Below are 19,276 nucleotides of genomic sequence, written 5' to 3'. Positions count from 1 at the left end.
AAGTTTCGAATATTGTCGTGCAGCAGTTGGATGCTTCTGGATCTATTCCGGTACACAACAGATTTTAGATAACCAAACAAATAAAACTCTAATGGCATGATGTCAGGTAATCTGGGCGGCAATTTCGCAGAACCCGTTCGACCAATCCATCGGCCAGGAAGCACCTCGTTGAACCATTGTCTAACTGTGCGTTCGTAAAATGGCGGTGGTCCATGGAGGTGGAAATAAAATAAATTCCGGTATTTCATCCAGATACGGCTGTAATGTTGTGTGTAGATGATGTAGACACTGGTCTCATGTTAGGCTATCGGACAAAAACACGAGCCCTAATATGACGTTGCAGTGTATTTCACACCACACATTCACTCTCAGATTGGCTTGATTGTTCCCTTCAACAACTATGTGGGGGTTCTCGCGATACCGATACACAGCTTTGTTTCTGTTGACTGTGACGTTGAGGTTATAACGATGATGATCCTGCGGCGAGGACCACCAAATTTATATAACAGCATAACTTGTTTTGTACAGGTCCACAGTCATATTTTAGCTATGTGGCACACAATTATGGAAATAAAATACTTCTTTAATTATGCATAAATACTTTATATGAGTATTCGTGAACTTTTACATCATATAATCATTAAATAACTACACTTCAAAAAATTACGTGCATATCTCTTCCTCAAGTTGGTTGTGGAATAATAATTTATCGATTATTCGTCGTCATGACAACGTAAGAGCACAAAATTAATCAAATTAACATATTATAATCAATTTTGATTCTATTTCCTTTTTATCGTATCTTCTTCTTCTTCTAACTACTTAGTGCATATTTTAAAATTACACATTGACCAGAAGTATAATAAAATATATTTAGAATTACACTAAAAATACAAAGACATCGTTACATATGTCGCCCGAAATATAGGACTTTCTTTTATTGAATTTACAAAATAAAATAAAAGAATCCTGGGCCGTTAAATAATACATATTTATCATTCGAGTTTTCTAATGCACCTCGTATATTTGAAAATTACAATTCATATAAATATACATATATCATATTTATTTTTATAACAATATTATTATATTTATTTTAAATTTTATCATTGACTTCATTTATTTATGCATTTCGATATTGATTATTCGTCGTTATGACAATGCAAGAACACAAAACTCATCAAATTAATATATTAGAATCAATTTGGTTATATTTTCCTCTTCTTCTAACTAGTTAGTACATAATTTAAAATTACACATTGCCCAGAAGTATAATAAAAGATATTTAGAATTACAATAAAAATACAAAGATATCGTTACAAGGTGGAAAGTAGTCTCATCACAGAATAGAATGTCAGTCTCTAGCATACGATGTTGGATTCCTGTAAGGTGGAAAAACTCACAGAACTCTCTTCGTCTGTCTCTGTCATCCCCATGGATCGCTTGAACAAAATGTATCTTGCAAGGATGATATCGTTCACGTGATGAAATTCTGGAGACCGACTTCTGAGATATGGATACCTTTTGTGCAATATTTCGTGTTGGTCTTTCAGGACTTACTGCCACCTTTGCAAGCACATCAAAAATAATTTTGCCCCGTCATCCACTACAGGGCCTATCCACCACGCTACCTGTAACTTCAAAGCGTGTCGTGAATATCAAAATGAGTTGATAGGACAGTGTTACCTAATTTGGATGACGCCTGTGATGCTCTAATGCTACTTACAGTTGACTCATTAAAACTGCATGAAGGAGCACCATTTCAGTTTTCTTGTATTTAATACATTTCAAGTCCTCAAAACACACGTGTCGCAGGTGAAATCGATAACGCAGAACTACTCTCAATTCATCCAGAGCGGTCGCATTAGACACCCCAAGAACAAATAACAGCGTGGCACAGGTAGCTCTGAGTACTATGTAATACTTCCATTACTGCACTCTGGTGATAACGATCAAATTCACTCAGTGCCAGACAAATAATCTGTGTACAGGTTGCGACATTGTTAACTTTTGTTCAAGTGTATCACATGCTACCAGTTAATTGCATTTGCTTACCCGTTGTTTCCTCATGAGTAAACAACACCAATATACTGCTCTGACAGAGCTTAGTGCGTAGTCAACAGCAGAAAAGCATAAACCAATGGCTGGACCCGACTCACAATTTACATAATATCACTACTACTACAATTTACATAATAATACTACTATACACAAGCAAACAGCGGTGATAGACAATTACATGGGCACAAGAAATTACACGATTCAGTAATCCCGACTGCGGTTTTCCATGGTTTTCCGGAGTCACACCAGGTGAATGCCGGGATGCTAGAGTCTCTACACTACCCAGGGCTGCTGCCTTTCCTCATCTTACCTAACAGGACCACTGTTATCTCGCCGTTTGCGTCCCGAACCATTCGCTTAGCCATTTTCTTCCGCTCATACCAAAATCAATAAATCAAGGGTAGTACCCGGTCATAGGAACAGGCAACTACAGTTGGGATATTGGCTTCTGCAGGCTTACCTCTCACAGTAAAATTGTCAGAAAATTACACGACTTATTTTCATTTTTTTGTCTTCCTCATACTTAACCAAGAAGCCTAGCCTCTCTTGTGTTTCTTACGGTGTCAGCGAGGACCAAGTATTGCAACACGTACTTGCGAGCATAACACAATTAGAACACTTAGAGGATTGACGAAAGTTTTCACTTTCGGAGCGCGCTTGCTTTATGAATCTCATCTATAATCCTTCTTTTCCTTTGCATCTTCATTTGGGCTTCGGCCCCAGCCTCTCTACCTATTATGGCGGATCTTAGCAATGCTCCCGGCTAGAGATGCAAGGGCTCGGAAAAAAACGGCTCTTTTGGAAAAAAACTCGGTTTTTTCTGCTTCGCTTTTTTGCTTGGGAAATTTTGGGCTTTTTTCAAAATTCTGGCTTAAATTGATAAAGTAGACTTTGTTTCGCTTCTCTATAACACAAAAAGTCATTTAATTAGTGGTTGATGCTGATAATAATATAAAACCTCGAAAATAAACTATGAATTTCGAAAATATATTTCAAACAATTTTTCTTCAACATATTTACATTATGAATTCCACAGGATTAACCAATGTATATAATAATAATTTTTTTAACCTCCTATATACAAAAGTAAGCAGAGTTGGCAAGAACCATGGTTGTTTTTGAAAATGCCAAAAACCCGCTTTTTGTTGGATGTTTAAACCAGGCTTTTTTGGTTTAAACCAGGCCTTTTTGATGTAGATTTTTTCCTTTATGTATTTATATTACATATTCACAGAAATAAGTTCGTTTCGCCTTGGTGTTATTATGCAACAGCGGGGTTATGCCGGTAGAACTCCCATAAGCTTATAGAAGTCCGGTCAGTAAATTTCTTAAATTGAGAATCTCCCGCCCTAGCCATCGGGAAAATCCCGTCATTACTTGAAATGTAAGACAATAACGGGAAAATCCTGTTATTGCTTTGCCTGTAAAATTTAAAGGTCAACGTATCATAATCAGTACGCTAAAATTGAGGTGTTAAATTACAAATTTAGTACGTAGATATCATTGAAAGTCCAATCCAAGCTAAGTTTGGAAGCTACGTAGGCAATCGATAAATTTTGGCAATTATATCAATATATTTAAGCAATCTTGGCTTCTTTATAAAACAACAGGCATTTAGGCATGCAGAAATATACAATTTGGTTTCGTTTCGTATGTTTAGGCTTAACATCCTTATGAAATACCGAGGTTATCAAGGAGAAGACTTTCGCTTAAACTGACATCCGAACCGCTACTTGGTTTACGCATGGAAGTAGGGTTGTGGTTCGACCGAGAATTCAACATGGGATACCTTGATTAAAAGGTGAAAGGGAAATAAAACTATTGCAGGTGGTTTGATATCTGGAAACGTCACCAAGAAGTTCACACGATTCGCATTTTTCATTCTTTTTATTTTTTTATTTTTTGGTTTAAACCAGTTATTAAAAAAAGTTGGTGTTATCCAGCCAACCCTAAAAGTAAACACTTCTTTTAAAAAAATACACAAATAACTAGCAAAATAGTATGTAGTATTTTTACTTTAAAATATTCCATACCCTCTTTTTGAAACACAATAAAATTAAAATAAAACATAAGAGAAATACGTACTTAGATTTATATGATACACTTAAAGGCTGCACATCTAGAGCTTTTGGTTCTGTGTATTCTTGAAATTCTACAGTTAAGTTTTATATAACCAGAACCACGGTTTACCAAATACTCAAGTTTTCTTAATTGTTAACAAGAGGGATTCATCATTACGGACCCCCCCCCAAATAAAAAAGACTGCGGAATATACGTATTTAAGTTAAGCTAAATACAACTGCACAACAAACATGACTGAGTGGTTAGCTTTTACGCTTCTATCGGGAAGTCCAGGATTCAACCCAGCATTCGACCATTCTGACAAAGTTTTTCTTCATTCCATCTGTGAATGTAGAAATAGTGCGTGTACTGTGAGTTGGCCGACTTCCTTTATTATTGTTTTATTGTTTTTAAATCGTTATTATTACTAATTACCAGCAGTGACGGTTTTGCGAAGGTTAGGGGGCGGTCTTTCGGACTGAAGCCCATTCCCCAAAGTTACGGAATGTCTGCAACAAACGAAATATCTGTTAGTTAGGCCTTTACTCATAAACTTTAAGCTCCCGTCAAATAAAAATTACGAATGTTTAGAAAAACTAAACATTAGTAAGAAAAACCCTTTCCAAAATACTTTTGTAAATCCGCCACTGATTCTCAGTATAAAATTATTTTTTAGATCGTATCCGGAAAATTATTGCTAAACATATAAACGGAACGAAATATTAGTTATGCCTGTACTCATAAACTTCAAGCACCTCCCAAATAAAATGAAGACTTTTTAGCAGGGTTGGCAAAAACCATGGTTTTTATTAAAAAAACAACAAAAAACCGTTTTTTTTGTTTAAACCAGTTTTTTTGGGGTTTAAACAAGGTTTTTATGGTTTAAATGATTTGCTCTATATATTCATATCATATATGGACAGAAATAAGTTTGTTTCGCCTTGATGTCATTATACAACAACCGGGTTATGCTGGAAGGGGTCACATAAGCTTAAAGCGGAATAAAAACCGCTTCTCGAGTTACATTCGAGAGAAATTGTCCTCCATTTGAACTCAGAACCAGGACTAATTGGCCACAAATGCGATACGTCTGCCGACTCACTCACGAAGGAATCCCGATAAAAAAATTCGTTGTACTGATCTTTACATGCTTCTTAATATAACTGTCACGAGTGGTTTCAGAAGGACAAAAAGATAAATAGTTGCACAAGTGAAACCATTACACAGAAATACATATGAAAAATTTGAAAGTACTGCGGAGTACAGAAGAACTAATTTAGTTCAAGTCAGTTAACAACGACTTTTATTGGTCCAAATTAAAGAAATACACCGACTTAATCTGCATATCAATAAGAAAAGTGAATAAAGATACGAATTGTTTGAGTCCACTTTGGCTCAAACTCATTTATTCTTAAATAGATACCAAAGATACTTATTTCACTAAATGCCTCTCCTGGGGTCTGTATGACCCCACACACACACACAAAAAAGTACGGCATTTTAGATGTATTTTATCAATAGTAAACATTGAAACGAAACAATATTTAGAATTTTTCTTCGTTTGCAATTACATAACAATAATAACAACTACAAAAAAATCACAAAATAAACATTTATGAACTTGTAAAAAAAAGTTGCTTTTGTAGGTTAATCTTTTTGAGTAATGAATGGGGAATTTAGGTCTGAATATAATACGAATAATATACGGGAGTGAAAAGTGATAACCCACAAATGTGTGTTCATCAAGATTTTACAAACACTTACACTTTTACGAACATTTTTTTGTTTTTTGGTTTAAGCCAGTTGGTTTTTATGAAAAAAACCAGCTGGTTTAAACCTTGGTTTAAGCCAGCCAACCCTGCTTTTTAGGAAGCGAAACAATCAGAAAAACCCCTCCTAAAATACTTTTCTAAATCCGCTACTGATTATTGTATAAATTGGTATTCAAGGTTGTGTCCGGAAAATTATTGCTAAATCACTTCACAGCTACAGTATAACAGAAATGTGGAAGTACGGTTTGACGGATATATTGAAAAACGTACGCTTTAACGGATAAATAGAAAAACGGACAAGTTTAACTTTTGCTCTAGAAGCTAGAGTACTAAAAGCTCTTAGAAATGAAACACGGATGACAAACTAAAATGATCTAGAGAAGGAAAAAGATGTCGATAACTCAAAAGTTAAAATAAAGTTAAATAGCCTCTAAAATTGCCCTCAAATACTACATTCTTCATGTTAGCTTTAATTCGTAAAACATGTGCTCCATCCATCTTGATGGTGAATTTCAGAGCGAAATATCGCATTTAGGTCATGGAATTCCTATCTAACTATAGAATATACTATAAGAAAGCTATTTAGATAGAAAAATCATGAAAATGAAAAAAGCCAAAAATTCCAAAATTCTCGTTTTTTCCCCAAAAAAGCCGGCTTTTTATGAGAAAAAAAAACATCGATTGAGAAAAGCCGGCTTTTTTGCATCTGTACTCCCGGCTCATCGCATCTCGGTCAACAAACTCCAGCTAATATAGGACGAAACGGTCGACAGAAGACTCAACCCCGAATTGTTACCGGAACGCTACGGTAAGGACTTCCCACCACTGTTTCTGCTACTTACGCTGACTGCATCATTAAAGGGCAGCGCATTCGCTCTCGGTCTCTCTCGGATGGTGAACAATCCATAGATCCGAAGAAACAGCGTGTTACATCTATTATTGATCCAAGTATGAGCAATACCATGGATTGGGTATCATCTAATTCAGTCGATAACTCCAACACACATCACCAACCAGAACCTATATATAACTTCCTGCTGATCAAAAATATAACACCGTTAGAGCAGTTTTTCAACAGTTGATTAAATATGTGCCTCGTCCTGAGATATGCGAAATCGTCAAAACTCGCAGAGGCATTATACTAAAGTCTACCAACTCAAATTTTGTATCGCATGTGTGAAACAAGGACACCTTTGAGATCTTTGGACCAAAGGCTAAACTATCCGCACTAACTCCAACTGCACGTAAAACTCCTCCTCCTCCTAGGCGATTGCCAATGCTATCCGTTGTTATACGAGGAGTTGAACCGGATCTCGCCGATGAGGAAATCTATGAGGAATTACATCAGGAAAGATTTCCTGTAAAGCGATGTATACGGATAAAGAACGCTAATGGTGCAACATATCTTGTACGGGTTCTTACCGATCAGCCACAGTTGATAGACCAGCTTTTGTCCACTGGAGCTTACATTTATCGAAGACGTTACAAAGTCGAACCTTCTCGCACACATCCTCCTCTTCCGTTAAGATGCGAGCGATGTCAGCTGTATAATGCACATCCCACATCCGAGTGTACTAACGATATTAAGTGTGGCTATTGTTCATTACAACATGCTACGAAGGATTGCCCAAATCAAAAGGCGCCACCACAGTGTAGTGCGTGTCCTGAAAAACATCCAACATACAGTTACAGATGTAAAGCTAAGCCACAACCGGAACCTTCTAAACCAGAACTTGTTGCACCCATAAGGTCTGCTGGCCGTCCCACTCCACCTGCAAACTCTTTACTACATCCTGTTACTGTTGAAGATCTGCTCCGATTCCTCACGATTAGTCTACAGAACATTCATCCGTTTCTTCGAACTCACATTCTCAACCAAATCATCCATGCAGCAAAAATTCTGTTTAACCTTCAGCTCCATGCAACCTATTCTGGACCAACAGTTCATTTTCAGATCCAACCTATCGAAGTTTACGTTTAATATGGCAGCTTCCATTTGCAATATTTTTTGTGGTTTCGTAATGGCGTATAGTTTCTTATTTATGAACATACGCTCACTATTGACCCATCAAGTACTATTCACGCAGTTATTACAGGAAGAACACATCTCAGCCTTCGCACTCAACGAAACTTATCTGGCTCCTTATCTACAGTGTCACATACCAAAATATAACTTACTACGTCATGATGGTCCGTCTGGACCACGTCTGTATGGCGGTACAGCTATCGGCATTAGCACTCGTCTACCATATCGCATTGTTACCATGCCTCAAACTTTCAATCTGCCTGAATACAATGTAACTACTCTCTACCTTCGTGGTCGCACAGTCACATTTGCCACAATCTATATTCGGCCAGGAAAGATTCTCAACTATGATTTCTTTCGTTTCATTGATACACAATCCCAGCATTATATTATTATGGCAGACTTGAATTTCCTTGTAGAATACAGCGCGACAAACAGCAATTTCTTGATTTTATACAAACTTCCACTACAGGGGAATTTCACATCTTGCCACAACCTACGAGACCAGCTAGCAACACAACACCTGACGTAGTTAAACTAGAACTGCAATGTACAGAGAAGTCGTCAAATCACTTACAAGCTAGAAAAAATTTTCTATATCATAAGGCTAATTGGGATCAATACCGATCCACAATCGATGACGCCATTAGCACAGTGACTATACCTACCTCGCAGCATAGTCTTGATCAAGTCATCACTGACCTTACTGCAGCAATTCAAGGAGCTTCGGAAAATTCCATTCCGACTACTCATGTACAACCACATAAACCTATTTTGCCACCAAGATATCTTGCACCAATTTCTGCTTCACGTCGACTTTATCGTGAATATAGAACCAGCGGCAACTTGGAGGCACTGCGCTTACCCCGCCAATATCTCCGAATAACACACAACTACATTGTAGCATAAAAGAAAAGACAGTGGATTTTAACGTGTAATACTCTTACTTCAGAAACTCATCCCAGCAAATATTGGCGTAAATTTAATCAACTTACTGGCAAAACGTCTCGTACACCCTAACCTCTTATTCACGAACATCAAGCTCTTACTAATGACATCGACAAGGCTAATATTTTTGCTACATTTTTCCAAGAAGTCTTCACTCCTCTTTCTGGACGGCACACACCGCACCGCCTTCAAACTTCGATCAACCGTCATGCCGATCCGACCGCTCCTCATCTACAGCCTTCTGACCACCATACCCTGGAACCTAATAATCCACTTACTCAGGCTATAGACCCAGATGACATCAGGACTATTTTAGCAACCAAACGCAGTACGGCACCTGGATTCGACTCCATCACTTACGCTCTCATCAAACAAGCACCTCTCTCTTTCATTCTGCTTCTAAGCCATATTTATACTTTTATCCTGCGCACTGGCTTCCTTCCGCTCGATTGGAAGTATTCTAAAGTTATTTTATTTCCTAAGCCTAACAAACCACCATCCAACGTACAGTCGTATCGCCCGATCCATTTAACAAGTTGTCTCTGAAAATTATTAGAACGTATATTCGTTCGTCGGATCCACGACCACTTCCTCATGCACAATCTTCTGCCGATCCATCAAGCTGGGTTCCGACCGCGCTTCAGTACACTCGATCAACTCTTAAGACTCGCCGCTGCCATTTATAACCAATACAACAAGGGATTTCCTTCTTGTTTAGTTACGTTTGATTTGGAAAAGGCATTTGTTAAGGTCTGGCATCCTGGCTTGATATACAAATTACACAACTATATGCTGCCCATATCTTACATACGATTAATCAATACTTTCTTAACAGGACGTCTTGCATATATTTCTATTAACAACGCTTTATCACACCCCATATTCTTACATTCTGGCGTACCTCAAAGTTCTTCTCTGTCTCCTTTGTTATATTTACTGTACGTTACTTATCTCAGACTGACTCCTCACGTCCAAGTCTACCAATTCGCCGATGACACAGCATTTCTCACGGCAGCTCGCATTATCCAGCGTATTAATAGTCTCATGCAGCCAGCTATCGACACATTTGTCCGTTGGTGTCAGGTCTGGAGACTCAGTATTAACTCAGCGAAAACACAATCTGTAGTCTTTCTACCACCACGTAGACGATCCAGAGTGTTTCGCAATTCGAATTTATTAAATATTCACGTTTACAACACGCCAGTTCCTTTCACATCATCTCTTACTTACCTTGGGGTGATATTTGACTCAAAGCTTACGTGGACTCCGCACCTTAAGAAAATTGTTACTCAAGCTAAGAACAGACTAAATCTACTTAAACGTTTAGTTGGCAGCAGCTGGGGTTTACGACCACCTACTGTCCTCCACACTTACAATTCTTTTATGAGAACTAATTTAACCTATGACCATACAGCTTGGGCCGCAGCTCCCGACAAATTTTATAAACAATTGTCTATAATGGAGCGACATGTTTTTAGATTGGCCTATCGAATTCACTTACCAAGCCCAACCAGACTTCTCTACGATCTCATAGACTTTCCACCACTGCTCACCCATCTAGAGCAGCTTCGCATTCGTTATATCACGAAGCGGTTTGATTTACGACACCCCATGCTTCAGGATATACTACGATATGACCGAGACAACGATGCACCGCCACGATACGTCGACACTCCGCCCCAACACTATCTGACACTGTATCACATGCAAATGGATCCTGCCAATCGAGACTCAGAAGAATTTGCCATATATCATCCACATCATCTGTCATCTTCCATCTACCCATCATATGCACAGTAATAACCAACTAACATGGGCCTCCCCTGTCTACATCAGTTCCTGAATAGCCCCAGGAACAGAAGATAACAGCATCCGTTCACTAACCAAACCCAGTGTTGTGGCGTCCAGTACAATTCATCCTCATTTTCATCATCATTTCTAAATATTATTTCTTTGAAATGTAATTCCTGTTACTTTTTTCTTATTTGTTATTATATTCACGCACTCAGCCTTCATGCACTGACAGTTTATTTTCTTGTTTCATATTTCTAATAGCCTCCATGCACATATTACCTTGTTGTTGTTATTATTATTATTAGCTTTTTGTGTCACCTGTTTCAACTTATCTCTATTGTATATATGTTAACTACTTAAAATAGTGAGTGAATAAAGGAAAACCCCTTAGACCAACCACAATTTTTCTAGCCTCTACATTCCAAATACAACACTTCCCCGAAGAAAGGGCGCAACCCTTTAACCGGGTAGACGACAAAAAAAAATGTCTTCCTCATACACCTCCCCTCTCCTTCACCTCACCTTTCTGCTGATGACGGCACTGTCGTGGGACCTGCAAATATGTCTCCTTTCGTTCTTTAATTTGCTCCCCTTTCTATTCTTCTTGGCCCAGGGTATTTCACGCTCCATTTTATTTCATTCCATCTTGACCTCCACTGAGTAATTTCGTGTTGCCATACGCACCCCTCCATATGTATTCTATCTGACAATAAACACGCATTAGTAAAATAGCACCTCTCTACGACAACGTTAACCCGTGTCGACTTGACAAATTAATGAAATATATATCATATTATGATATGTCGTTTTCATATTATGATATAATTTAGATATTCCAACCATGATAACGGAGAAGCTAAAGGAGACAGAAAAACGAAACTTTGCCCGAAGCAACTAAAGAAAAAGCGATATTTGCTCGTCGTATTTAGAAAGCACTGGATGAACATTGTTACCAACCGTAGAGAAAGTTGTGGTTTGCAAATGAAATGGCCTAAGTTGAATATCATTATTGGAAGCAACAATGCAAATAAAGATGAAAGAGATTGCAAATTCAGAAGAGTGTTGAAAACATTTCGAGAAATAACGAGTAAAACGTGTTGGCGCACACAGGGAGTGAGGTACTAATGTTTTGTACACCATAAAACTACTAATGAGGTACTAATGTTTTGTAGCAGGTTTGCTACCTGCCGTCTCCTTTCAGTTACTGTGAAGAAACAGTTGATATACTGGTTTGGAATTCAAGTCCTGTTCAAGGCAAATTCATAACAATAGAAAATAAGTGGTACAAAATGGGTAGCCTCAGTGGTTCGAAAATCAAGGTTTGACTGTATTTTACTTTTGCAAACATATATACAAATATACAACTGGCAAGTTGTCGATTAAGCAACTATCCACCCACAAATAAATAAAAAAGAAAAAATACCTTAAACGAATTCGTATTTATTAAATGCATACGCATATATATGTAATAAAAGAAAGGGTACTGATAACACACAAATTCTCACTTGATAAAGCACGACCGCTTGAGCGAGCAACACTATAGACACAGTTCAGAAATATGAAACACTTAGTATGTCAAAGAAAGAAAAAAACACAATGTATATGTATGGCACTAAAGAACTTAGAATATAGCCCTTATGGTTATTCCTTTTATCACATGTACTAAAACACACTTCATGCCGAAGTTGCGTTTTCACAGTAGAACAGGGGCGGCAAGTATGGGGGTTGTGTAAAGCACCAATTTCCATCGACATCTTGTTATTTGAAGAACGATGCACTTTATAAAACTACGAACAGTGCCTTTTGTTCACTTTGTCTCTTGAGGTTGTTGTTGCTGTCGTAAAATGTAATATCTAAGCGAGGCCTATGTAAACTAGAATACAAATAAGTTAATTTGAAGATGGCTTTTACGTGCCTTACTTTAATAACTCCTCTCTTCCGCCAACATCCGGGAAGATCTCGACACAATGTCTGGTTGGCAGTGTATTTTAGGATTTGCTATGGAAAATTTACAAGTTTTATATTCATAATGAATGCAAATATAGTTATGGTATATTGAGAACTTCTGGCAACACGTCTTTTTCGTGGGATTCTGAGAGCTCGGGATTAAAATGAAATAAGTGCTGCAGACCAACTTTAAGATTCAGTCTATAACTATTATATATTGTGAAGTGTGTGGAGGGGAGGAGATGTAAATTAAATGCAAATAATGGTAACGAATATTAAATAGTGAATATTAAATAGAATCAAAATATTAATTAAATTATTTAGAATATTATACAAATTATGTAGCACAGTCGATAGAGCAACATATTTGTTAAATTGATAAACTTATCAAACTGAACAAAATGTATTACTAATTATTTAAATTTTCATTAAATATGAGATTTTACTTTACAGGATGTTAAATGTGGTTTTACTCCAGGTCCTCCTAGACAATACTCTCACTAACTTACGCAACACATGAGTGTTCCGGACAACCAAGTTTGGCACGATTAGCACAACTCCAAACAGCTGGATACGCGCCTTTGGCGTGGGAGACCCGGGTTCGATTCCCGGCGGGAGCTCATGTGGTTCGGATTCCACGTTAATCAGTAGGTCCACGTGTCATATAGCCTCGCTGCTGAATGGGACGTAAAACTCAAAATCAATCAATCTCTCCAATCCAAACAACTGGAAGAGAAATGTGGCACAGAAAAATATTCTACATACCTTGGTTGACATCCTAGGGTAGAAAATATGCACTTCAGAATCAGGTGAATAGACAGCTTTAATGCGCACAACACACTATAAATACCTACACACACTTCTTTACACGAAAGAAAAAATATTTTAATTAAGTTTGAATTAAATTTGGAGTGTTCGCCGAAATATAGTAAATTAAATTTTTAGGCCTTTTGTATCACATTCAAAGCTTGTGCACGTTATTGTACGAAAGATTACTGCTGCTTCCTGGATGCTCCTGATGGATTCATATCCTTGGTTCCAACGCTGGCCTCATCTATCTTCCCATCTAATGAGACGTAGGTCCAACGCTGACCTCGCTTTTCTTCCCACTTTCTGGAACTCTGGAACTTCTCCGGATGATCTTCTCAAAAGGACTGTACCTGTAGTGAACCACTTGTTCGCCTACCTAACGCGATAGAGCCCGTTAAGTGGCTAATTTGTGTCTAACTAATTTTCATCACTCTAATAGCAAAGGGAAGATGACACTAAAGTTATATTAGGTCGCATTACTCGGTTGCAGATTTATTGTTTACAGTTTTAGTCTGTTGCACCCGTGGCAACGTCTTGGCACATAACAATAATTTTACAAATTTTCGTTAAGACGATAACAGTTCCGTACCATTGCCCAGTCTCGTCTTAGTAGTCGGTTGTTATTCTAATTGCGGTTAATAATTTAGTCCACACAACAACGAGTCTCTTTGCTTACACGCAAAAAGTAACAGAACACACTGTGATAATTCTCATCTCAAAGTATGAGCAATGCAGTGTCTATAATAGTAAAACACAGCACGAAGAGAAATACTTCTTCTCAGATGAACAAACAGCGGATCTCGATATCAACCAAAAGCGAAAGATCTCATGAACAACCAGCGAATGATCTGACGAACAAACAGCGAATGATCGATCTGATGAACACACACATTTTCTGCACTGTTAAGCCGGTGCTGCCACCTTTCGGAGTCCCTCATAGGTATCTCCCCTGCATAAGAGGCATTTGTATATACATATATCTACCAAAATTATATTGGTTTTAATTGAATTATTCACTTTCACAGATGAAACATATTAAAATAAACTCTTATATACATCAATACATATTCTCCAAACAAATGACATGCTGTTATTATGGCATAACTGAATATTAACCAATTTTGTTTAGTTTGGTGCTGTTTCCCTAGTCAGGACGTCCTCTGCTTCAACATGAGCATTGCTGCTCTTACAAGCATCACGCCTCTCCCCCAGTATGATACTGCTGTACTTATCATCCTTATCAAAACAAGCCATTCTTTTAATAATACATAATATATATGAGAACACGGCTAACCTATACTATATACTAATATAACGAAAACTTCAAGAAAATTTCTACATAAATAAAGAATTATTTGCGGAAGCATTTTTGTTAACAGAGGTGAAGGTTTCTATCAGGAATGCTCTTTCGTTGGTTTTTCTACCCCAAGCAGACAAGAATTTAAAACTTCTAAGTCCGTCTTGAGCTGGCGGAAAAGTTCGTTGCCAGTGAAGCCATCGAGGAAATAGGTGTGAGATATGGTCAGAACCCATTTTTCTCGCACTTCTTTGTATTTCGAGCTTCCACACGTACGTATGAACTCTAGAGAACGTTTTCAACAATAGCCGTTCTCGATATCTTGTCTCCTGGTTCCAGTGTCTCTTACTGCGGTGCTATTATCGACTATATCTTTTCTATTAATGTAAGTACATGAAATTCACCTATTTGTACCTGTACTTCGGAATATATGGTTAGCAACGATGTAGCCCGTGCTTCTAACCACGGGTGTACTTTTCCTTCAGACAAAGGCTCTCGCTTTTAAATTCTCCTTTTTTATGCTGCGCCAACCAAGAGAGTTGAGTTCTATAACTTGGTATATATTTTCAAATAGGATATACTATAAAAACTATATATTGGATTTAAATATCCATCGACGTTACGATTAATAAACTATATCTTAATTATATATATAAACTCAATTAAATCCTTCGCAATAATTAAACACCATACACAATATTAATAATAAAATACAACAAATAAACTTAAAACTATGTTCTTGCTCCCACAACTAATCTTTTAGTTAATTACTTAGTTATATATTAAAAATGTTAATACGCAAAATGAACATTACTCCGTATGCAAATAAGTAAAATAAACATATGCATGAATTCATTATCTCAAGAATATATCAAATGTACATATACAACCGTCTGTGCTATACAATATCTTGCATATTAACCCAATATAAAAGAGTTTATTAAAAACATACACATTGGAAATTGTTGAGATCTGCAATTCTGTTTGCACTTCCCATAGATTACAAACACAATTCCCACTGTAGTATTTGAAATATTAAAGGTTTAGTGTGTGAAATAATAAAGTTGCAATTTAACAATTTCGTATTTAAAAAGGTTTACAAGCGTTGATAGTCATTTATTGAAAAAGTATACACAAAATGGCCTTAGTAGCCATGAGATGGTAACTTCACTCAAGAAAAAAAGAAAAAAAAAGGTTTGTTGTTTCGAAGCACTCTTTTGTGGGATAAACTTTTAGTTCAATGTAGTTTCTTTGTGTGCAAGTGGTTATTTGCATCCCTGTTTTAGAGAAAAGCAAGAAAATAAATTTTTCTTACACTTGAAGAAAATCTTAATTTTGGATGATGATTAAACATTACCGAAAATCTACGTTTTGTCCAAAAAATTTAGTCGTTACGGTCAACCTGATGGTCATAATTATCCTGTCAAATCTTCCAACTATAATAAATTGATTTGTGAAATTCTCTGATGACAATTATTGCGTGGTAAAATGGGTTCCTTCTTATACTCTGTCTGTTGCGTTGAAAGTACAGTGCCTCAAAGTACAGCAGGCCTTTATGTGCCTTCTATCTGCTGGGAATTCAGTCTGGGCTGCTCTTTTTCCTATCACACACATAGGCATGTAACAATACACAGAAGAAAAGAAAATCAACATCGGATAATATCTTCAGCTCTTGATCTAAGGTCAAAATCTCGCGAAATTGTAAAAAATCCTACTTTTTGGAAGACCCTGTATAAAATAGTTTATGTTGTTATAGTTTTAATATGGCTGTTATATTTTTCCCAACCATGCGGGAATATTCAGAAAAAAGAAAATAGAAATTAGATAGTATCTTCAGTTCGTGTATTGGAACTTAAAAATCGAACATTTTACGAAAGGAATCATTTTCTGTTTTCGATCTGAGCGTGCAGCGCTTCGCTCATTTCTGATCTTAGAAATGACCCAGAACTCACTACGAGGAGGTGGCTGCACTTCGAGTTCCACCCAAACCCTTCAAAACCAGAATGATTCAAATGATCATGATTCAATTATTTATATATACGTATTTATATAATTTTACTATATTATAGTAAATAAAACTAAGGAACTTCATTTAACAATATAATAAAAGTATAATAAAAATAAAACCTAAGAAAAAAGTGCCTACTAACAAAGTTATTGGTTAGGGTCCGCACGGACCCCAGGTTGGCATTAACGTAATTTTCAAAGGTTGGTGGCATAAGGTTAATTTCTAATGCAAAACATGTAAATTGACTCATAATTTATTCATCGGGCTGTTCTCTCCTTAATTTTCAGTTTGTTTAGTTGGATTAGCTTGGAAACTATGGAGCAAAAAAAAAGAATTTTTCATTTCCACAATTAACTAATCGCATGAAGCTTATGTAAGGGGGAGCTAGTTAAATCGTAGTTTTCATAAATTAAGAGTCTGAATTGGCAACTCTGCTAATGTTTCAACGCATGAAAAGGTGTGTTAAGAATCTATGTATATTTTTCAGTTCCTGAAAACAACGAAACAGTAACTTTGAAATTGTCATTATAACACTTGCACATGGTAACCCTACTATTCATTTCTATGAGGCTACTTGCATTCAGAACAATTCTCGAACTATAAAAGACCAAGATAGTAACATTCACAATGCCATTGAGAATAATGTTTTATTATGATAATTTCAAAGTTCCTTTTTTCATTGTTTTCAGGAATTGCATAATGTAAACAGATCCTTAACACACCTCCTGATTCACTGAAACATTAGCAGAGTTGCCAATTCAGAGTGTTAATTTATGAAAACTACGACTTCCCTAGTTCCCCCTTACAGAGGCCTTAACTGATTAGTTATCGATGGAAATGAAAACTTCTTTCTTCTGCTCCTTAGTTTAAATGATACTCCAACTAAACAAACTGAAAATTAATGACAGGACATCCATACGTATGAGTTATGAGTCAATTTACATGTTTTCCAAAAAAAAAATTTTTTTCATCTTTAATTACATCTGACAACACTGTATGGTTCCTAGTGCACTTAAATCGTTGCTTGTTAGTTAAAAAAAATCAAAGAATGAACAAGGTTTCATTTTGGTATTACCATTTTTTGTGCAGTATTAACGGTTTGCATTTTATAATGGATATATTGTTTTTTTAATATGTTAAATATATCAAAATTGTTTGATCAACTTTCATTGTGAAATCCTGACATAATATCATATTTATTTTATCGTATAACTTTACAAAATATTATATATATATATATATATATATATATATATATATATATATATATATATAACGCGAGGGAGTAATTATTTCGTTTCGTTCCCATAATGTTGTTATGAAGTTAATGTACTACTGACTAATATATACAATATGCTACTATGTTTATGTATACAGATATAATACATGTATGATCTGTTGTTTGCTTCTAATTAACAACTATAATGTAAAAACGTTTTTTCTTGACATTTTCCAGAAAACAACTTATTTATAAATTACTGTACTTAATTGTTGTTTAATAAATATTTTTATTATTTAGAAGTAAAATATTTTGTTTAACTTTACAGTTACAAAGAAGACTAGAGGTATAGCTGTATTTCCTCGAGAATTTCCAAAGTTCAGAGCTGATCGTCCATTTATTAGTTTCATCATTGATACAAAGTCTGCAATTATCCTCTTCACCACTATTTTTAATAAACCATAATAAATAAATCTGTTTTCTTATAAGTATTACGCAAATGTGTGTAGAACAGAAAGTTCTATGGTATATGTATCAAACTTGAATGTACTTCGAAGTTTACGGGAAGAATTTATTCATAATCTATATGTATTGTAATATTGGAACTTGTAAGCTCTTTTTTATAATGATTAGGAATGTGCTCAATGAATTATATATCAAAAGAACAATGTAATAACTTTAGTCAAAGTTTTCAAATCATAAAGTGAATATAATGTAAATATATAAAATCATATGCGTATATTTTATATTCTAGGAAGATAAATGTCTTTTAAAGTGTTCTGCAATCAAATTTATATAGTGAATAGGATGTGATTTTTGTGTTAGTAATATCAAATAATATACAATTTCGATATAGAGATTGAAAATTTCCTCAAAATAGAGAAATAATTTAATTTTGAATATATTTATTGCAAAAAGTTGGAACTTACAAATCAGACACAAATCAAATAATATTACCAGCATTAGAATTTATCCCCTCCTTGAGCAATGACATTATATCAGAAGTAGTTTGCAGCTGACCGTCGTATTTTACTATACTGTTGAATGAGTAACCAATAGTCATATCTCAAAAATTACAATTCTCGTATAACATGAGTATCAGCAAGATTGAACGAGATGTACTAGTTCTGCGATTGAAAATGCTTCATTCCTTATATATGGACTTATAGAGAAGGCGAATTTTAAGGAGGAAGCAGATTTGTTGTATCTGCATAAGGCATTAAGTTGAGAAAATGAAAGTAATTGTATCTGATATACTACTATATATTATTCCAACAAGAATAGTAACACGACTCTGATTCAACGCTTGTACCTGTGGCGATAAATACATATA

The 19,276-nt window shown here is 35.9% G+C and overlaps 1 protein-coding gene across 1 annotated transcript in view; it reads left to right on the top strand.

Moving 5' to 3' along the window:
• LOC145685481 (leukocyte elastase inhibitor-like) overlaps positions 1-18,622 on the top strand; it is a 159,232-nt gene extending 140,610 nt beyond the window's left edge. Inside the window, exon 8 of the mRNA XM_081757878.1 lies at positions 18,272-18,622. Coding sequence (XP_081614004.1) covers positions 18,272-18,408 — 137 coding nt within the window. The 3' untranslated portion in view covers positions 18,409-18,622. The remainder of the gene's footprint in view (positions 1-18,271) is intronic.
• The last annotated feature ends 654 nt before the right edge of the window (positions 18,623-19,276 follow it).

The sequence above is a fragment of the Thermobia domestica genome, chromosome 5 (genome assembly GCF_964235325.1).
Source record: "Thermobia domestica chromosome 5, izTheDome1.hap1.1, whole genome shotgun sequence".
NCBI classification, from domain to species: domain Eukaryota; kingdom Metazoa; phylum Arthropoda; class Insecta; order Zygentoma; family Lepismatidae; genus Thermobia; species Thermobia domestica.
Note: the sequence above shows the minus strand (reverse complement) of the source record. Positions and strands in the feature narration are given on the sequence as shown.